The sequence below is a fragment of the Sceloporus occidentalis genome, unplaced genomic scaffold, assembly GCF_023333645.1.
Source record: "Sceloporus occidentalis isolate IW3139 unplaced genomic scaffold, rSceOcc1.0.p SCAF_63, whole genome shotgun sequence".
In the NCBI taxonomy this organism is placed as follows: domain Eukaryota; kingdom Metazoa; phylum Chordata; class Lepidosauria; order Squamata; family Phrynosomatidae; genus Sceloporus; species Sceloporus occidentalis.
The window spans coordinates 141,049-167,740 of record NW_028317043.1 but is presented as its reverse complement, the minus strand read 5'-3'; the positions used below and the strand labels follow the sequence as shown (position 1 = coordinate 167,740).

Sequence of the window (26,692 nt, the reverse complement as noted above, 5' to 3'; positions counted from 1 at the left end):
TATTTTTTTTTCATTCCATTTCTTCATTTTTTTTTATTACGTGAATGATTCTTCCCTGCAATAATGACAGACACAACAGGCATCAAAAAATAAATCATCTGTCAAGCAAAAACTAGAATGTTGCAAGTTGATGCCTATAAATGTGTTATTTATTTAATGGTAAAATATGTGCCACAAAAAATATGTGTACAAACTGAATTGTTTCATTATTTTAATTAAAATTACTTTAATCAATTATTCAAATATCTGAGTACACAGATCCATAGGTCAATAAGTAAAAGTGTCACTTAAATGATGTTGGCCTTCAGCTTGCAATCAGATGTCCATGACCATTTAGTCAAATTAGTATCCCCATAGTAGTACAAATCTCATATACTATAAAAATTGGGCAACCCATATCTGCTGGTGTTAAAGGGCCCATTGTTCTGATCCTAAAGCCGGAGAGTTGGTTGGCATAGGTCTTCTGCAAATTATGGTTTGGACTCAGGTGTTGGTTTATGATGTCACTACTTTGGTTTACCAACTCAACAGCTTACAGGAGAAGGTAGAACTTCAACTTCAAGTATCATTGGAAAGTTTTGTTCTCAGATGCCATTTTTACACCTGCAGATGAATACATGATCTAAAGAAAGGACATTATCTACCTATCTACTCTACAAACAAATTTAAAATTATGTAAAATTACTTAATTGTCTCTCCTTACCTAAAAAAAAAAAAAAAAAAAAAAAGTCTTCATGGCACTGTTGGGCCCTGTGTTTCCAACATATCCATAACATATTTACACTTACACATCCATGCTCACACACATGTTCAGTCATGCTCACACACTCACCCCCTTACCTCAACCACAGTGTTCCCTCCTGCTTTGAGCAGCCTCGTGTTTAACCATGGGGTCTCGTAACCTTGTGTTACCTGACCCCGCTATCCTGGGGGGTAAAACCACCCCTGTGTGCCAGTGTGGCACTCCCTGAGTGGTAACTGGGGGACTGTCCTCTACCCCTCCCTAAGTACGCCACTCCTCCCGCTGCACTTCCACAAGAAGTGCAATAAGAGGCCATAAAAATGCAGATAGGTTTGCAGAGAAAGGGCAGAAATGCTTCTCTTTCGCGTTGAATCTATCGCGAAAGAACATGTCTTGAGGCAGCAAATTGACGCAACTGTCAAATGGGCCTCCTGGGTCCCATGGACCAACAGTGACCCACGTAAGGACCATCTCTGGTGGAGCCCTTGTTGCTGATGGGGACTTCACTAATCAATGTGGCCCTGCTACGCAGACACACTCCCAGACATATTATTTAGCTTGTAAAAATTGTGCATTTTTTCAGGTTATTGTTATTTTGTCAGGCAGAAGATGGGACCGACCCTTCTGTGCATTTCTGAAATTGATATGGCGTACTCTAAAAATGTGCCCCACGCCATTTTTCAATCAACTGAACTCCAGTGATGTTCTGTTGAAAAGTTTTTAAAAATATCAATATTAAAAAAAGGAAAGATAAAATAATAAAGATACAAAGGAAGGTTCTAAAATGAAAAACCTATTAATACCAGTAATTGTGTAATTCTGGAGCCATATAATAAGGGAGACTTGCCCAGTGGTTTAATATGGATATGCTGGCACGGTTCCTGACAAAGTAGGACTTAAGAACGTTGACTTCTTTTATGCTTGAGGGGTTGTTTGACCAGTAACCAAACAAGCTCTTGTATAGCAAGAAAATTGGGCAAACTCTATGGGATGTATGTTTTTTTTATGTGCCATTAAATGGGAAACAACAATTAGTTTATAATAAGGTAATTAATAATATGCAGATACACGTTTGTAAAAGCAGTTGCTTTTGTTTTTAGAAGTTTCGAGTGTCAGAAAGCAGGGTAACCTTCAAGAAAACCAATATTATCTCTTCAAATGTAGCATAGAGAATCGGATGACTAGATTTTCAGAGCCCTCTCGACCAAGAGATATAGGTATTGTCATTGTTAGCGATGCATAATGGTTCTTAGAAGAGCAAAATGATCACACAAACCCATTTAACTCTTCCATGCATGATAAGTCAACACAGATGTGAAGAAAATGAGATATGAGTTGAGCAGGTTCCTCGACAATGAAGAACGGAACATGTTGCATAGCAGATGAAATTTAAAGTATGTTTGGCGAATATTGCATTTTGCATAAATAGATTTTTTTAATTAAAATGCTGCTTCTTGATAGAAGTGTGACCGTTTACATTTGCACTAAATCCATAATGATAATAACATGCAGTGATGGAAGATGTAGATGAAAAGTTGTTAGTGTTAAGAAAGCAAAGTACTTTTGCTATTATGCAGGAGGCAAGAAGGATTAGGTTCAGGGAAACAGACAGGAGGGGATCTGGGCAAATAACACAGAGGAAGTTACGTATAAAGATTATATCAAACATGTTACTAAAACATATCTATCTTACTGATGGCCCCAGTAGGGAAGAATGTATTTTATTATACCTTATGAGTACTTTAATATGCATTCTTTAAAAAAAATAAAAAATATAGCCACAGTTGCCCCAAAGGTGACAGGGCGACAGTCCCTCTTAACTACCTATTGTGTATATACCCTTCATTAAAATGGCATTTACTTTTTTCTTCTTTCTTCTCTCCTCCTTTCTTATCTGTCTATCTCTCTATCCCTTTTTTCTCTATAAATTTTTTTCTCTCCCTGTTTTTCCCTTCTCTCCCTCTTTTTCATTTATCCCTTTCCTTTCTTTTCTCTCTCTCTCTCGCTCTCTCTCTCTCTTTCTCTCCCTCTTTCTTCTTTTACTCCCTTTCTTCTGTCACCCCCTCTTTTTTCTCTCTTGTAGATTTCTATTAATCAGTTAGTTAATACAGAAGAAAACAACAACAAAATATTGCACACATGTAACAATGAAACATAATTTTGATTGCAAATACATACATCATCCCTTTAAATATCTTACTTAATTGTGCTTGTGATTCACGCACAATAATCAAGGCTAAATGATTATCTTTATGGACCCTGCTAAATTGTAAGAGTTTTCTTTGTCTCTCTGCTTGCTTCTCTCGGTATCATTATGCATGATAATTGAGTCTGTGGAAGAAAAAAAAACATATTATGGAAGAAAAAGAGCCACACACTGTAGCATATTGCAAATTACAAAGACTTTCTCCTGAACGTATTTCGCACAACATAAAGCTATCTTAATCAAAAACCGTTGAGCATATACTATGGTCTGCTTTATAGACAATTTAAAGGGGGTTGTCATATGGTTGAAACGTTACATCAATACAGCATATTAATACCTATATACCGCATTTAGCATTTTTGTAAATAAAACATTTAGAGTGGACCGGTTGTCTTTCAATTCTAGTTTTGTCAGACCCTAAATAAAATATAATAATATTATAATATTCATATATAATATATATATTATATATATATATATATTGGCCCTATGTAAATAAAAGATAATATTGATATATAATATATATATAATATATATATTTATATGATACTTTTATAACTGTATATACAGTTTAGTACTTGTTAATGTCACAAAATTCTATACTGTCCCTGAAATTTTGGGTGGGTATGATATTATGATGGTAAAGTCTGTGACGGGTCCATTTTAAGTTTTTAACAGCATTCTTTGACCATTCTGTATGCTTAGGTTTTATTTCCCAGCATGCACTCGAGCTGCTTTTCCTTAATTTGTCTTTTTCATACCAGGATATAGCTACTGGATTGAAAAAGTATCTAAAAACTGCTGACTATTTAAAAAAAAAATATATATATATATCACAAATGTATTTTTATTTAATGCCGCCCTGATGAATGAAACGCATTAGGGGGATGATAAAACTCAACTCACTTAGATAGGAATTTTAAGAAACAAGTAAGAATGTTTTCTGCAGCTCACGTAAAATACATGAATGACTCCGACTGAGGAAAAGACCTCTGAGATCTCCAAAGCATATGGAACTTTATATCTTTATTCTCTGTTGACCCAATAAAAAGTCGACTTAAGACTGCATTTTCTCTTGGGCTGATATGACTATATCACTCTTCTCTCGTTAACGAAGTTACAAGTTATTCAATGCAGTTTTTATCAGACCTTTTAAGCATGTTAGTTTATAAATTGGAAATGGTAAATGGCGTTAAGTTTCAACTCTGGTTCGTGAGCAGGTGCCATGCGTTTGACCGGACTTTCCACTCATTGTCAGGTTCCAGTACCTTCCACCAAACCCCCATTTACCCAACGGAGAGATGGAGATATGCAAATCCATGCTTCCCTGTTACTAACTCCCTTTAATGTTATTTTTTCAGTTCGTCGGATACAATAATTTAGCTATTCAGTCTCTGCTATTAGGGCCACTTTTTTCTTACAGATCACACTCGGAATTTCAAAGCCTTGACCTGAACAGTCTGACTACGTGGTGGCAAGCGAGGTCGGTGTTTCACCTGACTTGATATTCCGTTAATGGCTAATGGCTCACACCTAAATTTAGAATAACTATAAAGATCATATAAATGGATGTCAAGGCAGAAGAATTCAATTTAAAATAAAGCCGCATCTCTTGTAGAATCAGTCGCCATGTGGCCTTCTGTGTGTTTTGTGATGATTAAAAGACGTATAAGGTCAGCACACAAATATCATAGTCTCCCAGGGACACTTTATCACTTTGTTTCTCATTTTACCTTTATTTGTATTTGCAAACCAGAAAAAACCCTAAAGTGTCCCTGGCTGTGTAAAACTCATCAAGGCAAACACTAAAAATGTTCCCAAATTTACCACAAAAAATAAATATCGAAAATAAACTGGAATTAAGGAGGGTTTTTATTGACACTAAAATATGAGTGTTTGCCAAATAACCCCTACTTTGTATAAAACATGTGCCTACTTGTTACTTGGTTGTGCCGAATCCTTGGCCCTTTGTAACAGTAACTTAGGTAAAAAAAGACACGGGTCCATCGGGTTCAACCAGGGCCGGACTGGTGATCACGAGGGGGCCCTGGCACTTTAGGACCTGATGACGTAGGTGCGACTGACGCCTGGAGATGTGCACCCGATCTGCCGCTGGAGTGCAGATCAAGTGACTATAGGGTGCCGATGACCAGTGGCCCACTGGGCATTTGCTTAGTGTGCCAGATAGTACATAGTACAGTCTCTGTGGATAGTGAATTCCACGTCTTTATTGCTCTTACTGTGAATCCCTTTCTTCAAGTCTTAATAGACCTCTTTGCACAGTCCAGTGCTATTAATAAACAGGTCATCAAAGTGATATAAGTGATATAATTTTAGGCGAGCACCACCTTATATCTGGCCTCCCCCACCTACCCCAACCTCCATCCGATGATATTAATGGCCCAATATCCAATATAAACAAATTGGCTTTTTGTATTGTTCGTTGCGCTAAGGAAATTGTTCCATGTTCGCTAAAACTCAGTTGTCAAGTGCATATTTTGTAAATAAGATGAATAAGTGTTAAACCTAATTATGTTACAGCGCAGAAAAGGAATTGCAATTAATGGCAAATGTATATAAAGCAATCTAAATATGCGGAGGATAATTTAATTTTAGCATAATGAGAATATATTCTACTGTCATGGAAATTGCTTTGAAACCATCCAGCATATGGGAAGTTATTTAGCAAAGAAAATCAATTTAGCAAAGAAAAAAAGAAAAGAAAAAAACCCAGTATATTTTTATTGAGATGTATAATTAGTAAAGAATTGTAGATTAGTCAGGCTACTAGTCGAAAAAAAAAGCTAGAATAACTCAATGAACCTTAAACACAGTTATATTTCTAATGTACATATTGTATTTCTGCCTTCATTGTCAAACACATCTGCTTCAATATTCCAAAAAGTAGGATATTTATCCCTGGGCATTTCCACCCTACCGATGGTCTCATCTTTCTTCTAAATATGGCGGCAGGGGAGACATGAAATGGAAGTGGGATGGGATAGGTAGAGCGAGTGGGGTTAACACCGCCAAAGATCAAAGGGCAGCCCAAACGTCTTACAACCATCTGTCAATGACTAGCTGATAATCCTTCTCAATGGGTGCCACATTGGGTTTTAACATGTTTCATGTTTTTATGTACATGTAGGTACAAGCAGCGCCGAGGTAAAGGAAAATCGAAACGTGGGAAACAGAGAGGGTCATGGCCTATCATCAAGTGACAGACCAAAGGTAGGACCATCCAGCATTAAACGGAAGAGACCTTTGGAGGAAGGGAACGGTGGACATTTTTGTAAACTACAAATCATACTAAAGAAGCTTTCATGGTCAGTCACGCCAAAAAATGCCCTCGTTCAACTTCATGAGCTAAAGCCAGATTTACAATACAGAATAGTTTCACAGACCGGCCCTGTCCACGCGCCTGTCTTCTCCGTTGCTGTGGAAGTAAATGGTCTCACGTTTGAAGGCACTGGACCAACCAAAAAGAAAGCAAAAATGAGGGCAGCAGAGCTAGCTCTAAAGTCATTTGTCCAGTTCCCGAATGCTTGTCAAGCTCACTTTGCAATGGGAAACTGCATCAACCCGTCGACCGACTTCACGTCTGACCAGGCAGACTTCCCAGATACTCTGTTCAAGGAGTTTGAACCGTCTACGCACAGCGAACACTTCTCAGGCTATAGCCCAGTTAATAATGAATTGCTTTCTGGTGCATACCGACACGGGAGGTTATTCTGTCACACGTTGGATTTAATGGGCTGTACAAAACAAAACAAGCACAAGATGGCATCTCCAGCTGAGAGCGAAGAGAACCCAGTGGTGATGCTCAATCAGTTGCGACCTGGTCTGAGGTACGTCTGCCTTTCGGAGACGGTGGAAAAGCAACACATCAAACGTTTTGTAATGGCAATGAGAGTCGATGGGAGGACATTCGAAGGCACGGGACGTAGCAAGAAACTGGCAAAGGCCCAGGCGGCACAAGCAGCCCTGCAGGATCTCTTTAACATTCAACTAAACAGTCACATACCCAACAGGAGTAAATGTAACCGATTACCACAGGTAACTCTTACTGCAAGTTGCAAGGCTTGATAATTACTGTATTATTTAAGTTAATTAGACCATCCTATATTTGTAGCTGAATGCAATGGTGTCTTTGAATACAAAGGGTGGTAGATAGTTCGAAGAGCCTCTCATCAGAAGTGGCAGAGGTTAATAAAGTGAGGGAATGCTAACATGGATGGGATAGACACATGGCTCCTGAATCTGAGAGAAGACCAAGGACTGATTAAGGTCTACATCTTTACAGCAGAATAGATGGGCCGACTAGTCCTTATGTGCCGTTAAATGTAACATGTTTGTGTGTAAATGGTGCCAAATTTAGTCCCCAAGGAATGCAGATATGTTGGAATGTCAGGATCATATTTCACTCATTACATAGAGGTAGACAGTTCCTTTGTTTGGTTACATGATAATGAGAAGAATAGAGAAATATTGTCAACAGCATGCCTCTTGATTTAGGACCAAGTGTGCATTTATGTTTAGCACTAATACATCCCTTTCATTTAGATCTGTGAAAATGTAGAAGTTCTCCCAATCTTAGTATTCGAGTACAAGCTGTATAGGAATAACAGGGTCAACCACATCTGAACATCTAATGGTTAACGATACTTTACTGCAGTCTAATGGGTTTTATTCGCTAAATGTTGTGTTTTAGCCTCCTGATTTTACTGTGTATTATAAATGACCGAACCCACTGGACTTCTTTCTAAACATAGCAGAGCTAGCCATGAGAAGAAAACCAGACACCTGGCATAGGCAACAGTGCGGTTCATGAAGACGCTATGGAGGGGCATTGTGGACACAGATCTACTCCCACTTGTGTGCCTTCCCCTGTTGTGATCCTGGCCGAGCATCTCGTTTGCACCTGCCTGGCCATTCATAGTAATGCATAGTTGATGGCTAAGATGTTCATTCAGAAAATCTCACTGATCTAATTATGCATTAATCAGGCCCAGCTCTACCTTTTCAGCAGAATAAGAAGCTTACTGTGATTGCCCTTTCATAAAGCATGTGACTTAAAGGAGTTAAAATGTAAGCACATCCCTTTGTATAAGAAACATATTGTTAGCACACTGTGGTGCATTCTGTTGGATAGTGATCAGAGAGTTGTTTGTTGAACAGCATAGCATGCATATAATATTATACCAATATCATACCAACCGCACTACCGCATACATGGTGGATGAAGAAAGGGCAAAAGTCAGCTAATAGGGGATCCTGGGGATGTTTTTTTTTCTAAAAAAACTTTTTTTTGTTTGTTTTTAATATTTGTGGGGTGTATGTGTTTCCTTTGCTAGTTACAGGTGAGAACATGCAAGTTTTTATTTACCTCACAAGCCCTCACCTGAAAGTTGCAATGTTTAAAGTTTAATGCTTTCACAAACTCACCAAATGACCTCAGTCTACTCTCAACTATATCGGGTATGGACCTAAAAATTATCAAGACTGCATGTGTTTGCAAATACCCAACTTTCAGTATTAACGGCGCCATCATAAGTTCAGACAGTTAAATCGTATGCAGTGTTATCATAGCGTGCTTCACAAAGAAACCTCATGATATGAATAATTAGAACATTGTAAATTCTTATCTTATACGGCGTATAGAGTCTTTTTCTTTTAGATGTTCAGCAACTGAAGACTTCATAATTAATTTAAAAGGATAACAAAAATATATTGGGAATTTCGCTCATAAATAAATGTAAACAAAATTAGAAAACTTAGAAAAATAAAATCAGCATATGTCATTAAGATATCCTTATTAAAACTATCATAACGACCATCATCAAATAACATGTCATTTTAAAATCAAGTCCCAATGAGACTTTTCAGTGATTTTTTAGGAACTATAGTACTCTCCAAACTAAAATAAATATTTTAGTTTGTTAGGTTGATGCAGTGCCCTTATAATTGTCTTTGAGGTGCACCCAGGCTAGTTATCAATAGTCTCACTTGGAATCTTCTGTAGTAGGCAAGTCCATGTCCATCACGTGTAGACGTACTATATGAGTATCAGATATCAAAATATGGTGCTAGACAGCACTGGAGTAACGAGTTGCCTCGTCCGATAAACCACAATCTTTCAGCCAAATAGTACACCAGGTAGTTGGGACTCGCTGTTGACCACAGGTCCTCCAGTATTTGCCCAATGTTTCCATTAGCCAGTTAAGGCTTAGTGCTACAAAAACATTTTGTGTGGAACTTAAAATGCTCCTCTCTGTGGCACAGTAGGTCTCTGATAGTCCTTTTCTATTATCAACCTTAGAATCAAAGTCTATGGATTTCATGGAAGACCTCTGGAGATGCTTGATGCTTGTAGGTAGACATCAGGCCATCCGGCAAATTGAAGCTCCATACTTGGACAAAAAATGTAGCATTCACCTGTGCATATCCATATGTCATATTTTATACTGGAATATCCTTTACTTTACTCCATTCTCAATAGAAAGAAGACAAGGGATTCCTACATAGTTCCCAACAAGGCATGAGCGGTTTGGAGAAAAGATGGTTCTTATTAAAATGTGAACCCAAGCACAAAAGTGTGAATTCCTGGTAAATATAATGTAGCTCAAACTACATTGTTGTTCAGAAGAAAAAAAAATAATCTGTCACATTATTGACAGCAAACTAGTTGCAAATCCTAAATTTTCTATACAATATAAGGGCTCTAGATGGGTATTCACTAAATAAATGAACAGGGTTATTGCCAAAAGTAAGAACTCCACATTTGTTTCTCATTTATCTTACACAAGAAAAAACTAATCTAAACAAAGTATTGTTCCACTTCCAGCTTTATGATTAGTTTGCAAAATGTCGGAGAGTACATTATGGTGAAAAATGGTCCTTACTGTTCTGTGTCAATGCCACCTGCTTCAGAACCTAACAATCTGCTTTTATAAAATATGAAAGATCTTTTTTTCTTACATTCCGTATTTATCAACATAAGGCTAGGTTTCCACTTGGGTTTTTGTCCTGCGTTTTTTTCTTGATGAAAAACGCCAAGAAAACTGCCACTGCATTTTCCTGCGTTTTGGCGTTTTTTCTGGCGTTTTTTCTGGCGTTTTAGCCCTTCTGCTAATTGCTTTTTTTGACCTTAGGCAGTTTTTCCAGCCTTTACACGTTGGAATTTTCACCCAGCTAAAAGGGATTAGGATAAATGGCAAGTATCTGCCCCCTCCGGATGTCATTTCCTTGGTAGAGTTCTACTTAAACTCGCCCCGGCGGACCCTTTTGTCTCTTTTCTGTGGTTTGTAAGGCCTGCTTTATTCGGAATGTCTGCTCCTCTAGGAAGATTGTCCCCAAATGATGGTGTAAATTGTTTGCTGTTGCTTTTGGCACGCAGGATCCAGTTGGTTTGTTTGTAATGGCATGTTTGTTCCAAATGGTGTAAAATTCAATATGAACTTTGTTTTGTGTGAAACTGTTTGTTTCCAGCCTATTTCTCGTAGGACACACAGATACTGGGTCCATCCTCTGCATTGTAACTGTGAAAAAAAACGCCATAAAAAACGCCAAGGCAAAACCCACATGGCTTTTTCATGGCGTTTTTTCTCTCCCATAGACTTCTATTGGAGAAAAACGCCAAGATTTCCTTGCAAAAAACGCCAGAGTGTCAACATGCTGCGATTCTGAAAAACTGCCACAGAGCCCAAAAAAGCAGAAAAACGCCAAAGAGGACCGAAAAAACGCCGAACAGAAAAACGCCAAGTGGATATGGCATTGTGCGATTTCCTATTGAAGAACAGCTAACATCTGGCCGCAGCGTTTTTTCACGAAAAAACGCTGTGTGGCTGAATTGGCGTTTTTATGGCCGTTTTTAGCCTAAGAGATCCAGAATTCAAAATTTTGGGGGATTCATCTCGTTTTAGAACGTTTCCTGTACGTAGGGGGGGTTGAATCCATTTGGACCATTCACTTTAAGGCAAAAGTTGGTGTTATATTTTTCAAACCATAAAGAATTGTATTGTAAGCAATGCACAGTATTTGCTTTGACATTGATAAATCGGCCCCTGGTATTTGTTTTGGATTGGGTGAACCTTTGCTATCCAGCCTGGTGTGAAATCGTTAACTTGCAATATGTTTTGAAGTTCAATTTCCCAAATAAATCTACTAAGTATTGTCTTGGAAGAGTGACTATTAATTTAAAGAACAGCGAAGCAAATGCATTTTACAGTGAACATCCTACACATAGCGCTGAACGGGATAATATATGAGCAAAGGCAACTGATCCAACAAAATATTAGATTCCAAAGTGGAAGTTACAAATATCGGTCCGTCTTGTAATTTTTATTGCAACATTTACATTGAATGGTTATGAGCTCTATAAAAAAATAATAGAATAAGAAGTGGCAACAATAAGGAATGTAGCAGGTAGCAATACTTTTAGCAATTTATTAGAAAATGAGAACAATGCACGAGTTCCCGGTGCTTTTAATGACACAATGAGGATTATTCTGTTTGAAGCGACTATAACTAGGGCTCTTTGTGCCTGGGGCAGGATCCGGCACTGATGTCACATTCCGTTTCAGGGACGTTGTCGCTTGGTGGCTTAAGCGCACCCCTTATCTTGCTTGCAGCTGTTTCTATTGCCCCATGGAAGCTATGGCCCTGTTTAACCCCTTAATGACAAAGCCCATACATGTACGGCTCAAAATGCATTGTATTCAATGGGTTTAGGGACCGCCCGTTGTCCTTAATGGGTTAATAGATCTGTGTTATACTGTTTACAGATGCCAGTAAGCAACCTGTACATGCCATATAGATCATTTTAATGAAGGACTTAACTTATCCTGAAAGTTATGATGGACTTTAAAGACTTTAAAGAAGGTTTCCAATTGTTGCCCAACACTTCTGGTCCATGGATTGTTTTCATTTTTCTAGAGTTTCCACCCTCGTTTTGCTGTTAAATTTCTCTACTTTGGATAATCACGACTACGGCACCTCGGTATGTATGGTATATTTTGTTTCTGGATGGGCTTTAGCTGTTCCCTTAGATTTCCCGAGTTGAGTACAGGGTTATAAATAGAATAACATTAATATTTTAGAGCTTCTTGATCCAAGAAGTCCGATTGCCTTTTGGAGTCCAGAAGGAATTCCCCCCCCGATGGCAGAATTTGAAGTAGCTTAATTAGAGGGGTTTGTTTTGCCTTTTTTTGTATCAAGAATAGGAAGGTTAGGTAGAAGGGTTGAACTTGAAGGACTTAAGTACTATGTAACTATGTAAGTTGCAGACAAATTCCAAGCTCCACTGGGAACTAACTTGGCAGTGACATCACATTCGATATATGCCAATATCCATCCTGAGTGCCAGTTTCTCTCCAAAACTGGTGGTGCACATGTCGAGTAGTTAAACTTTGTGGGATATCAGGCAACCGACCAGGATAGGGCTTTCGAGGCTATCCCGACTCAGTTAGAATCTATGCATCTATTTACGCGGGGCAGCTATTCACAACTGTTTCACGTCACCATTTATTTCATGCAAGTATACTTTCATCTCCTAAATGGCCTTTCACTGCCACATTTAAAGTTCATAAAAATCAGTCATAAGAAATTATTACTACACTGAGTATTTACTGGTATGTCAGTTTAAATCTGGGCTCGCTTTATGGTAATGAATGTTGTTGAGTTAAAAAGAGGCCATGTGATGTTATTTAATCAGTAGATAATATTCAGATGTGATTTGGAGTTTGATTTACATGCAGTTTTTAATTAAGAATGTCTGCAAAAGATGGATGCAGATATTACTACTCCAGAATTTTGATATAAATTTAACTCTGCTCTTCTGGCTGTACAAGTCTTCCAGTTCACGTGTATCTATATCAATGTTGGAAAAGTGTACTTTTGGTTACCTACAACTTTCTTGACCCCAACTTAGGTGTCAATAGAGCTGGATGTTCTATTTGCTAAGACTCGCCAAAAACGGTAAATACATAGATAGGTTACTAAGACATTTTAAATATTTAAAAAGGGGCATTTTTGTTTTAACCCCTTAAGGACATTGGGCGGTCCCATTGAAAACGATGCATTTTGAGCCCGTACATGTAAGGGGTTAAAAGGATGTGGACCTAGCTGAAAATGTTCTAAATGAACTCACCCTGAGACCATGAGAAAGATTGACCCCTTAATAGCTCATAGTGAGGATTCCATGTAGTGACTCAACAAATGTGTCAACCAAATGGCTCTAGTACCGGTCCTCATGGAAACTTTTGACTCGCCATTATTTAAGGATGCACTTAATTGAGTTACCTGCATTCAAGCAGGGATATCAACCATAACATACTGGTGGCAAAGGCACTGGATCCTTAGATATCATCATATCAATAAATAGTATGACTGTGTGACACTGAAAATTGACCCTTGACCCTGAGATTGGAGCAACAACTGGAATTTGTCAGTATATCAGAGCTGTTAAGTCTATGTTTTGCCTGCAATAAAACCTCAAACCTTATTTGCATACCTCGGGGGGGGGGCTGATGACGTGTGGGCAGGGATAGTCCCAAATTCTTTAAATTTGGGGTAGGGTCAAATGGGTGGGTAGTGGTTCCCTGGTATGCTATGAGTTTTTGGGCTGTAGAACATTGTGATCCACTAACAGTCATTGTATACTGCTGAGAAATATGATGATGCGATAAAAACCAATAAATAATAATAATACCCGGCAAACTTTCTTGGCTCCTAGAGAAGAGGGACATCCGTGGGAGGAAAGAGGGACAGGAGGATATAGACTTTTCTTAAAGACAGGTGCTTGGGGAAAAAACAGTAATGGGTTAAATGAAGAGAAGAATTTAGCTGATCCAATATAGTGTTTTACACACAATTACATCCCTCCAACATAGATGAAAAAAGTTTAGCGCCAAATGAAACCATCTTTTTTTTTTTTTCTTCTTTTATTCCTACCTTGTGTTGATTTTTGAATATTCAAAGGCACAGTTAATCCCTTGAAATTCCTGTAATCTTGTATTCAGATATTAAAGGCACAGGAGATTGCTGCTAATATTAAAATGTTGATAAGGAAAGCTTAAATTAAGATCTGTTTGTGCATATTCATTAATATTCTTAGTTAAAGGAGAACTAAAATTTTTGAATATCAAATTAAAATTTACTTTTCAAAAATATTAGGCTGTTTTCTTTTGAAAACAATTCCAGTTTTTGCATAATATAATGTTTTCAGGCAGCTGCATATAAACCATTTGTTCACCCTCTGCTGTTTTATCCCAATCTACTAGACAAACACCCTGACTCCTTATCATACTGCCTGTAATAAACAATAGAATGGCTCAGTCTTAGTCACCCAGCTAGACACTCTGACTAATGATGCTCTGTGTAGGAACAGACTTCATTATCATTGCCATAATGAATCATCTCAGTGTGGTGTCTGAGCAGGGAAAGTCACCTAAAATATCACATGACCAACAACAATGGCAGCCCTCCGGCCTTCAACTTAATGAAGTTTATTGGGACAAAAGGATAAAACCAGGTTTTTCTCGTTACCAACCCTTATTACTGTGTAGAATGCTGGATTTTAATGTCAAGATATTGGTTTGATTAGCAAACTTTTTGACTATTCCTTAAGTAGCTCATTAGAATATAATCCCAGCAAAATACAACCCCAAAACCCCGTCTTCAGGCCGGGGAGGGTGGCCAACCAAAAAAATAATGTAAAAAATGAAGATGCCCACTGCAGGAAAAAAACTGAATTTGAAGGGAAAAAAAACAATATTCTCCTTGTCCGATGGCAGTGGATGATAAAACTGCTGTGCAGGCGTGTGTATATATACTTCCTTACAGCGACGACCCCCAGTGGTTGGAGGATGGATTACATCTTTCATCGATTTGAATAAGCCCCAAGTCTAAGGACAACATTCAATTCTGAGGACATCATACAATTCTGCATGGTCCATTCAAGGCAATGGAGGATGGAATACAATGACCATTATTGTAACCATTTGGATGCCACCATTGGCTGATCATTAGATGGAATATTTGTAGTTGCCTATTAAAGAGTTGATATGTAATTCAGAGAGACTCGGCTCATTTAGAAAGTTTCTAGGCATGACAATCAGGAATTACCCCGTGGAACTTATAGTCCAACCCCTGCTAGAGTTATTGTTGTCCTACGGTATGTATCTCCAAAGAAACTGTACCTCCATCTAACAGGTAAAAATTAACCAGCTGCGAAATGGGAAGCACTTGATAAATAAGATTCAAGGCAGTTTATTATCATACAATGAAGAATATTGATATCGCCATGATGCTTTGTTTTTCATTTCGGAGGCATCAAGGTGACCCTAGCTGCCTCTGACCAGTTTACAGATTGTTTTTTTTAATCTTCTTTCCAAATTAATCCATCTCACTCAACATAAACAGCATTTGCACTCGTGCCAGAGCAGACCTAGTAATTAATTTTGCTATGGCAAATTTAGACAATGAAGCCCCCAAACACAAAACTGGCATACATTGCATTCACAAAATCCAAAAGTATATGAGATGGGCTATGGATTTACACGTCGGTACCTGCCCTCACCACTCTCTTAAATAACATTTCTGAAACAATTTATAAATGTGTGAATTCACTTTTTTATGAATGCACTGTTGGCTTTACAGTTCTTGCTTTGTTTCCCTAAAAGGGACAGTCCAGCTGTCATAAACACTTTAATGCGTATACTAGCGGAGTGTCCCTTTAAAATACCATGTTCTCCCCCTTACAAATGGGATTCATCAGGACCCCCATATGCATATGCCTATTTTCCTACATCCCAGATGTATTTGTCTAGGGCATATGACAAACATGTCACCCTCTTTCTTAAATAAATGTAATTAACCCTAAAGTTAGATGAAGAAGAGGCTCAAATTCCGCTTAACACATTGAACAGCGTGAAGAGCACAGCCGAGATTTACAAAACTCTTAATATGTTTCCACTAAATCTCTGTAATGAGGACATTTAGCCATACAAGTCCTCCTACACTCAGACGTTGTTAAAGGAATATTGTTTGTGAGTTGCTAAAATACGCAGAATAACCTTTATAAAATGGAGAATAACATTTGGGGACCGTGAATGCCAGCCACGGAATAATAAAATCTTGTTCATGGTTGTCATAGTTTTCAAACAAAGCAGCTTTTACAAGTATCTGCACCTGCGCGTCGTATGAGAATTGTGTATCATAAAGCCAATCTATTGATAATTTCATTTAAAAAAACCAAAAAATTTTTATGTTAGTTTCGTTCAGACCAAGTTGCAGAGATGGTCCCCTGAGTCTGAACTCCCGGGACTTGTGGTATGCAAGACTTTGGCCAAAAAATAGAAAAGAGCAGTCAAGAGGATCACCAGCTGTTTTTGAGTTACATTGATTCTCAGCCTTTAGTAAACCTTTTTGAGACCTACTTTGAAATACCATTTTTGTTAAAGTGACACCAGCCTGGAGAGGCCAACCGGCACGACCGGTAATTCCCAGAGGTCTGCTGCCCACCGCTCCATACACACCCGCGTCAGACATGGTGCTGTAGCATGGCCATGCGCTACAAGTCTATAAAAACATAATGTGCGACCTGTCGTATCCAGCCATAACCCTTATCTACACCATTAGGTGCCTTATTATCCCCATTCCGGCCCTGCGGTGGACGGTGCTTAAAGATAACACCAGGAATGAAAGTCTGTGAAACACATGGATTTAGTACGGCGCTAACTAAAACTATATTGGTTGGTAATTTGGTTTATAAAATACAAACCAACAATGCCCCAGAATTCTACCTGTTAATAAAGAAATACTGTCTATATAATAAAAGGACATTAAAAAAAAACATACTTAAAAACTAAAAATAATAGAATGCTATTGCACTTACATAATGTATGCCTCCTCCTCACCAATCTCAGAACTTTCAACCAAGTAATTGATACAAATTGCCAATAATGATTGAGCAATTAGCAACAAAGAGGAAAACTAGGGATTTCCATTAATGTTCTTTATTAAGGAACATTTATAGAAAAAAGTGATTGAGGGGATGATGCATATAGGAGGATGAATATCTCTTAACTGGTAGAAAAACAGCTGCCCTTGGTGTTTTATATATATATATATATATATATATATATATATATATATATATAGTGTGTGTATATGTATGTATATGTGTATGTATGTATATATATATATATATATATAGTATGTATATATTTGTTGCTGCAATGGATAAAAATAAATTATTTTACTTAGTAATGATCGGTTACAAACTTCAATAGTTCCCCAATATTGACTAGAAATATCTCGTGTTGCATATAAAGTTCTAATAATAATTAGTAGTAATTCTATAATCTTCACATCAGTTATCCAAGTGCTGAAAATATAAACTATGTTTTTATGGAATCGTAACAAAGTAATTGAATTTTAAATACAAAAGTCCATCAAGTTCAGCTTTTCTGTTGATCGAGAAGAATAAGAGGGAGGAATGCATTATTTAGAAGTAGCCTGTAATGTAAAATGTTTTCTAAATAACCTGTTATGTAAGATATGTCCTTTTAGAACGTGTGGCAGAACCTTTCCCTACTCCTGACCATCTGCCTGAGCACTAACACCTTTGGAAATGGTAGACTCTCTTAGGAAGGGCCAACACGGACAGGAGGGTTGGTCCGGCCCTGTATAATGTAAAATTAATAAATGTTATTGTAGTTACGTAGCACAGTCACCTTTTTACATTAACACATATTAACGGATGCTGAACTATTTTCTTTCGTCTTAGTCTGAGTGCAAAGAGAAATGTTCTGTAATTTATTAGAAAGAAACTTGGGAATCTATACGTTTCTGTTCTGTATACCGACAGATTGCTGTCATGCACCCCCACCCCCCAATGGGAGTTGGGAATAATGCTTTATGACTGCAGCAAAAGCTGATCCCATGTTTAACAGAAGTAGACCGTCGTAGTATTAAAGAAAGTTAGCTGTCCAGCAACCTTAAAATTGCTTTAATTATATCTGAATTTTTAGAATAATAGGAGACTGTTAAAGTAGGTGTAATAGTTGGAAATTAATCCCATTGTGAAAATTGTTTTAAAAAAAGCAAAGCTTTCTAAATTCACTTCTGTGTTAAAATTCAAATTAAATAACCAGTCATGAAGATACTGTATATTGTGTAGAAGTGCATTTTTTACCCATGATGTACCAGATATGTCACTGGTCCTCTAGGGACATTTTCTCATGATGTACCTGGTACTTCTTCCGTCACAAAAGGGTTAAGGTTCGTTAATATGATAAGAAATAAATTTTAGCAGATCTTTGTGTTTTTTCTTTCCTCTGGTGGTTTCATCCCATAAAAACAACCTATCAGTGACAGATCTGGTGTCACGTGACAGTTATGTTTTCCCAACAAAAATTCTGAATTATACAAAATTTCACATTACAATTAGAATTATTTCTACGTAGGGATTTGGCATTCAGCATCACTAGGAATTCTGTTTCTAATCTTTCTTAGTCAGAAAGTCCTACATTCAGTGGAGTAGGTGGAAGAAATACTAAACTATACATGTAGTTTTTCAGTCAAACATCTTTCCATTTGGAGTCCAAAGCCCTTTTTAAGCAAGTGGCTTTCATGAAAAACAACAGGAAGTCTGGGCGCAGAGGAAAATTGCTTCCCTCTGTCTGCTGGACAGACTCACAAGATTAGGAAAAATATACTGTATATTCTTAGAACAAATCAATGGAACATTTACACACACACACACACACACACACACACACACATATATACATACAGATAGATAGATAGATAGATGCAATTTGAGTTCTGTTTTATTCTTCTGGAATTATGAAAATCAGCAGAAACCTTAAAAGAGATGCCATTAATACCAATTTAAAAGGATGTCCTAACCATGGCTACAGTGCACCATTGTGTTAATAGCTATTTATCATAATCGCTAAAAAAAAAGTGCACGGCTTGAGTAATTAGTATGTTTAATATTTATTAAACAGGTGGGAATAGAATTATTAATTGCAGAAGACATATGCCAGGGGAAACTATAGGTATATAGTTTAATATATTGAGTTATCACCCTTAGGAAAGCAATGAAATATGTTCTTTATTTCTTGGACCAGCTGACGAGGGCTTTTTTTTAGGGAAAAGCAGCAGTATATTATTGTGTGATGGTTAGTAAGTTGTGTGTTTTTAATGATAACTTTGTTGTCGGGAAGATCTCCAAAAGAAACTATAAAAATTTGAGACTCTTAAAATATTAACCGTTTAATGGCCCATCACGCAGATTGTATGTAGCGACCATACCTGGGAACTCTCCAGGTTTCATCTGGAGACTCCAGGTGATGCATCGGCTGTGGAAAGGGTGTTGTGGCGCCCCCCACGCAGCAGGACCCCCTACTATGTCAGCAGGACTGCCCATGGTTCCCAAGGTATGTTTCCCAATTACTTTTGACCCTTTTTAACCCCTTAATGACAAAGCCCGTACATGTATGGGGTCAAAATGCGTTTTTTTTTTAATGGGTTTAGGGACCGCCCATTGTCCTTAAGGGGTTAATAGTTTTTAATAATATTTGGAAGCATTTGGTAGTGATCTCTCTTTTGTGCCTAGAAAATTGTAAATCAAAATCCTATAGCCCATATATATATTTTTTTAAAATGAAAGTAATAATCGTTGTAAGGAGTAGTATAAGCGCCCAACACGTCATCCACTATTTAAAACAGCAGTTTAGATAAGCCATTGTTTTTATTGGCTTTTTATCAAGAACACACTACCCGGTTAAAATAGAAAAAAAAAATACTAATCTGAAAACTGTAATTTTGCCGTTTTCAACAGTTAAGAAAAGATCTGCAAATCTTCGCATTCCCCTAATTTACAAAGTCAAAGGCAAATATAGGTCAAATATAAGCTCTCGTTGTCCCTTGATCTTGGGTTGAACGATTACATTAAATTATGTTTTCTAATTATCTGCTTAACGCTACACATGAAAATCCTGCTCCACCGAGTCTAGAGGGCAGGAGTAGAAAGACTGGTAGATTGTAAGCGGTGGATCTGTTACGGAAAAGAGGGCCCCTGTGTGTTTGCCTTTCCAATGAACCCTTCTGTAGATCTCGGCTTGAGACATACTGTGCACATTCACTGGAGGTACGTTCCCTCTTTTATTACCAGCATTCGGCTCCTTATGAAGCCAGTAATTATTCAAATAGCCTTTCTGCTCGCAGAACGCTCTGAGGCTCTTTGAAATTCAGCAAAGCAATATGAAGAATGGTGCATCTGTGACCAATGTCTCCCTCTAGCGAGCTCTAAAATAAATACATAAGCGACTTGTTATTCTTTTGGGGAATTAAAAAGCCAAACAAATGATCGGGAATAGGCAGTCTCAATCCTCCCAGCATTCCGAATGGCCAAGAAGAGGCACTTTTACGAGTGATGGCCACGGGGACAGAACGCTAACAAAACACGTTTAATGAGGCTCTATGATCTGTTCGTATCTGTCTATGTATCAAATCTTTTGCTGCTTATATACAGATAATTGAGAATTTGTAGGGTTGTAGTGTAGTCAGGGCATCCCTTTGATACACTTTTACCCAGTAAAATGTTCTGAGCTCTTAAAAAAAGAGGGACATTGGGGAAGGAAAGAAGGACAGACTGTTTAAAGTCTCAAAGAAAGGCTGTCCACCCTAAAAAACAGACACTTGGGAGGTATGCAGCCTGTGTCCATGTTAGTGTTTTGGACTGGAGATATCATCCTGTGCGTTGGAGTTGGATGATGAGATCATTACCTACATAATTAAAGATTCATTTCTATATGTGTTTAAGGTTTCATTCAGTGAGCATGTCACTTTTTCACATGATTCATTAATCACAAACTAAGCCCTCCACCTTGGGGTATGCTTTAGAGGTCCATCTCTGAAGTCTAGAGAGACCCAATGGAGTCATGTTCTGCTCCATTCATCCTTGACTTTATTCTATCAAGTTTAACAAGGTGAGCCCCCAGTTAAATCAACTTGAAATCAACTTGGGACAACCATGGTCATGGTTAAAGAGGAAGTCTGATGCAAGCAATAGATTTTCAATATGGCAGCCAACAGGGTTGCATACCCAGTGTACCACAATGATGGACCAGGAACTCTGGACCATGCATTCCTCAATTTATTTACCCATCCAATTCATGTTGTATCATTATTTTAGGGTGTGTAGAGTAAGCCTGTTGTACAGAACTACAGTATTTCAAATTACTTCAGATGTATCTGGTATTAGTAACAAAAAAAGTCATACTATAGGTAGCTTGGTTTTGGTTTGTCTGATTTGAATTCATATAATACATCCATTTTTCTTGCTGGGTGCTGTTTGAAGCAAGTCATAGACACAATGCACAGAGGTGGCACCGACATAATGGATTAACCAGCTGCTTCGGACCCTGATAGTTCTCCAGAAGATGCTGGATGATTAAGAAAAATTCCTCATAAATGTTCCCACTCTACATCTTTTTGTTTGGCCCTCGTCTTTTGGTATATTTAATGATGCACTATAAAGTCTACATCTGGAAGCGGCCAACTATTTTCCGAGCAATATCATACGTTTTAGAACACTTACCCATATGGGAGGAATTTTTATTCGCACCCCGTTCTTCTACTGTTTCCCGACTCTTTTTCTTTCCTGTACTAGCCGTGAAAAGCACAAAAGTGAGTTTGCTGAGCTGGTCTTAACGCAAGAATAAGAGTAGAGAATTCCCTGTTGTCTCTCAGTGTTAGACGTGTCTGATAGGTCTCCCAGTGCTGTACACCAGAGACAATTAGAAGCAAAGTATTTATATTGCTGTCTGAGTATACGATTTTGTTGTAAGCTCTAAATCTAATTTAGTTTACCATCCATTTAGAATTTTTGTGACGGGGGTTATCTGCTTTCGCCTTTAACGTGGGACGTGGGAATAACAGCGTTGTTTTGCTGCATTGTTATGTGTTTTTATTAAAGATGCAGTTCTACTCATAGAAAACATTCATCACATGTTAAGGAAATAAACTCTGCAGATTTAATCACACAAAACAACACAAAAACCTTAAAGAAGCTTTTCAGTCTCCTGGACAACAACCTATGAGGGCCTGATTTTATGTCACATGGCAGTTAACTATTCGCAGAAAAAATATGAATGAGACAAAATGTTTACGTGATTAAACAGTTATGTCTAGGAAAGTTCAACAGCACCTAGCAAAGATGCTTTGAACACTATAGTTAATAAAGTGTTACATTTAACAGAGCAGGTGGAACAGCAGCTTTAAAGTCGCTAAAAGCTAATAGAAAGAAACACAGAACATGTTTTATACATAAACTAACATGCTAAGAGAACATGTTTACTGCACTCATTAATGATTAAAGGGGAAGTCATGTGTTTTTCACATCTGAGTAGTGTTTTCAGGATCCATTCTTCGTAGATACATACCAAACATTGGCCTTGTGATATCACCGGTAGAGCAGATGAACGTGAGCAGTTGCCATTGACCTGCTTCTGGCCATTGACTTCAGGACTGAGTATACCTGAAAACTTGAAGGATGTGCCCCATTTCAATCTCTGGGCGGGAGAAAGTGGTTTTAAGCTTTATCCGCTCCTTGGAACTTAAGGGGAGGGCAACATTTCAGGTAGAATTCCTTTCTCTATGGCAACAAGTCTTTCTTCGGGGAAGTATTCCATCCAACAATGAAAACCGTTAGGGTGCTAGTGTCAGCAAAAGGGAAGGAGCATACCTGTTGGGTATACTGTCCACTAACTCCATACCTGTTGGGTATACTGTCCACTAACCCCATACCTGTTGGGTATACTGTCCACTAACCCCATACCTGTTGGGTATACTGTCCACTAACTCCATACCTGTAGGGTATACTGTCCACTAACTCCATACCTGTTGGGTATACTGTCCACTATACAGGAGCATAGAAAAAGTAAGGAGCTTAAGTGATTTGCTATATTTATTATAAGGCAGGGGATATGTCTGATGCAAGGTACAAGCCAAGTATGCCGTTTTTTGTAGATCTAACACACTTGCTGAGATGGAGAACCCACTTAGGGTATGGGTGGCTAAGGGTGGCAGTGAGTCAATTGCCCCTGGGTTCTGCACCCTTGCCTTCCAACCTAGTCATCAAGATTGACCTTTCACCAGCTCACACATCCTCATGTGTCTAAGAGTAGAAACAAAGAGCAGTATTTTCTGGAAGCAACTCATATTTCCAATATGGCACCTTTGCTTCTTTTGGGTGAAGATTTACAGCACAAATGGAGTTTATTTATCCAGATGACTTTATTGCTGCAATCTACACTGCAATAAACGTAGAATATTCTGAGCATCAAAAAAGCCGTTCCTCTTAATAAAATAGAAGCTTTGAAATAACTACAATAAAAGCAAGGCTGTTAAAAGAATAATTAATTCACGGTAAGGACCATTTGTCTGTTTTGCTTGTATTTTAATGTTCAGATTCTGAGTCTACGCAGGAAAAACACTTATATTTGTTTTAAGAATTAATTGTTATGTCTCAATAATGACTTATTCTAAAACATGTCAGAGGAAGTGTTGTTCAGGAAAAGAAAAATAAGCACACACTGGTCTCAAAATCAGATTTATCATTTAAAATACGAACAATTATTCTGTTTTTTTTCCCTTATTATTTTTTTTATTTCTTTTTTTTTCATTTTAATGTCAAACAATTTCCTATTTTACTCAAGGCAGTATTTTAGGGACTAAAACAGGAGCGCTAGTGGGACATCTATGACATAAACAATGGAATAATCATATACAAAGAAGTCAATGCATACATTTACCAACTTTTTATTCACTTTTTTTAATGACGAGTAGAAAAAAACAACAACTTTGTATGAAAAAACTTATTATATTTTGAATATATTTTTTTCATATTTTGACTTATTCTCTAATATCATGGGGCACAGTGGCATATAGGGTTAAAAGGCATATCATGGGGCACAGTGGCATTTAGAGGGTTAAAAGGCATATCATGGGTCACAGTGGCATATAGGGGGTATAAGGCATTTCTGGGGCAGATGTGCATAACTGGGGGGGCAGGTTGGAAAATAAAAGGAAATAAAACCAAAATTTTTCTAAATCATAGCTTTTAGTAAAAAAAATAGTTTACATTAATTTACATTTACTGGTAAAACTTTTTTCCTATAGGGTCATCTTATATTCAGGCTTTTTCTTTTTTTCCTAAATTAATATTCAGATTTGGGGGGTCGTCTTATAATCAGGGTCGTCTTATAATCGAGCAAATACGGAAGTTACCCGAATTGTTGCTACTTGCCCGATCAAGAACAATTAAGCACCCTACCTACCCAAGCTGTAGCAGCATCATTTATCACTGGGGAAAATGGGCTTTGAGTTTCGTAGGTTATGTATTTGGCAATGACATCATCTCCCTGCGCAAATGGTGTACGGTGCATAGAAAGAGAGTTAGCTCCTGTGTGCCCGGCTTAGACCTAGAACAGCTCTGGACTGCTAGTTTTAGAGGTAACAGTACATAATAACATATATACCAAAAATAATAAAAATTTGTGTATGAAAAAACTTGCCTTAAATGTAAGTGAAATAGAATAAATAGCTGACATAAAGACTGACGTAAAAAAAAATTTAAAAACCCACATCTTTTCCGAATTAGATGGAGGCATTTTATTTTTACAAAACTATTTAGTCGGATAGATTGATGGAGCAGAATACAAAGAGTTCAGAACAAATGATTTTTGCATAATGCATTACTCAAGGGACATCTCTGCCATTACTGTTTAATGAATACTTAGTACTGACAGATTAATGACCAGTCCTGGATTAAGTTGTTCAACCTCTTTGTTGCATTTGCAACGAAGCCAAAATACATATTGTAAATTAACTGCCCTCTCGTTACAGAAACCTGCTTATAGTTTTGGTACAACTGCCATGGGGGGGGGGGTCTGCAATGTCTAAAATTATTCCCCTATGATACATGTGTCCATTATTTTATTTTAATAATTTGTAGGTGTTAGAGGGAAATGCTTTGTATAATCTTAATGTCCTTGGTGCACCTTCATTTGGAAATGCTGCTTCACTACGTGATGAATGCTGTTGTGGTTGTTGAAGGCAGTGCTGCTGGACATGCTGCACATGCGCTAACAACACTTCATGTGCATGTACAGACAATAGGGCTGCATGATCTAGGATTAAACTTCAACTAGTGTGCTGAATAGGCTAATGTGCCATGAACCGAACCAATCATTTGTAGGAGTCCAGGAGGATGCACACCTATAGAATAAAATAATAAAAAAGAGGGTTCCTTAAACCCTTAGAGTGTGAGCTACATGGTCGCCAATAAAGGGCTAGGGTGCCGACTACATAGCATGCCTCCTGTCCTACAAGAGACTGCGGGTATTTCAGGTAGCACAGCAGAGACTGTCTATCCCCCACCGTGTTCAATCCTGTACCCCATCACTGACTTCTCAAAGAATTTAAAAAAACAAAACAAAATGATTGGTTCATGGAGCAAGCAGCCTAAAATGGCTGCTTGCTACCATAGTTAAAAGTTGCTGTTAAAAATAGTTGAAGCCATAGCACGCTGATCAATCTCATCTAGAAAAACAATGGAGGACGGATGGGAGTTGTAGCTCTCAAAAGCAGGTGCACCATAGGTATGAAGAGGTTGGTGTACTTGTGGACATATGTATTTTCCTAGGTTTGTTTAGTATGATTATGGCATTTAACCCCTACTTACGTGTTATATTGTGTGCCGTCCCCTACATGGGCTGCGTGTGTATTCTGCGTGTATGTGCAACCGTATATATTGGCTATATTTACTAAGGGAGGTAACGAAAATTGCAGCAGCCCTGGCCCCTGCACTCAAAGGGTTAAATGCACATAACTCTAATAAGGTTTTTGTTCGGATAACTTTCACCATAATTCTTTCCGTGCTGTACTTATCATCATATAAGTGTAGCCATTTTTAGAATATAGTAAAATAACCCGATAATTAGTAAAATATGGAAATGCTGCTGTCTGTTCCATATAAGTGTAAATAAGGAGTTGAGCCGGGGAATACAGTTTAAAGTGATCTGTATAGGCGGGGGGCATTTTTTTTCTTTCTTACAAATAAAAAATTGACAAGTGTTCAAAGGTTCTTTTTTGCTTGGAATTTGCTGCATTTGAATAAACATTATAGAGGGGTTTTTTTCCGCCTTTATGTCACTTGCTGTTACCAGTAGTGCAAACGTTATTTGAAAAAACTGTTGTAGCAATCATTCCCCGCTGTGTTCTGGCAAAAAATCCCTTTCAAGTGGTAATTCTAGAACAACCTTACTGGGAATATCTGACGCAGGAAAGAGAGACCAGCCAAGATGGGGTCCCAAGATACCGCCGTGCCGGTTATAACTGTGAAATCCTCTTCTAATGTTTTCAGGAAGACGAGCTGTAAAAAAAAATTGCTTATGACCTCCTAAAATCCTCCTGGGTTTCGCTGAGATAGGACAAGTCAACATGCCGTACGGAACGCGCATGTGGCGAGCGAACGTTACATTTGTAAATGTCTGCGATGGGTCACAAGCCTTGTTCGATGAAGTGTGGGTAGTCGGGCGACAGTGTGTTGAAGGGTCTTGTGAGCTTTGCTATGAAAACAGAATGATAGGCGCGCTCGGAGGGATTGTGAGACGAGAATGTGTAACGCGTGCAGAGCAGATAGACACAAATGTCTGGTCAATGGGTTCCAG

At 38.0% G+C, this 26,692-nt stretch overlaps 1 protein-coding gene across 1 annotated transcript in view; it reads left to right on the top strand.

Moving 5' to 3' along the window:
- LOC149287164 (inactive double-stranded RNA-specific editase B2-like) overlaps positions 1 to 26,692 on the top strand; it is a 115,873-nt gene that overhangs the window by 27,946 nt on the left and 61,235 nt on the right. Inside the window, exon 3 of the mRNA XM_089493175.1 lies at positions 6,097 to 7,004. Within this exon, the coding sequence (XP_089349301.1) occupies positions 6,097 to 7,004 (908 nt within the window). The remainder of the gene's footprint in view (positions 1 to 6,096; positions 7,005 to 26,692) is intronic.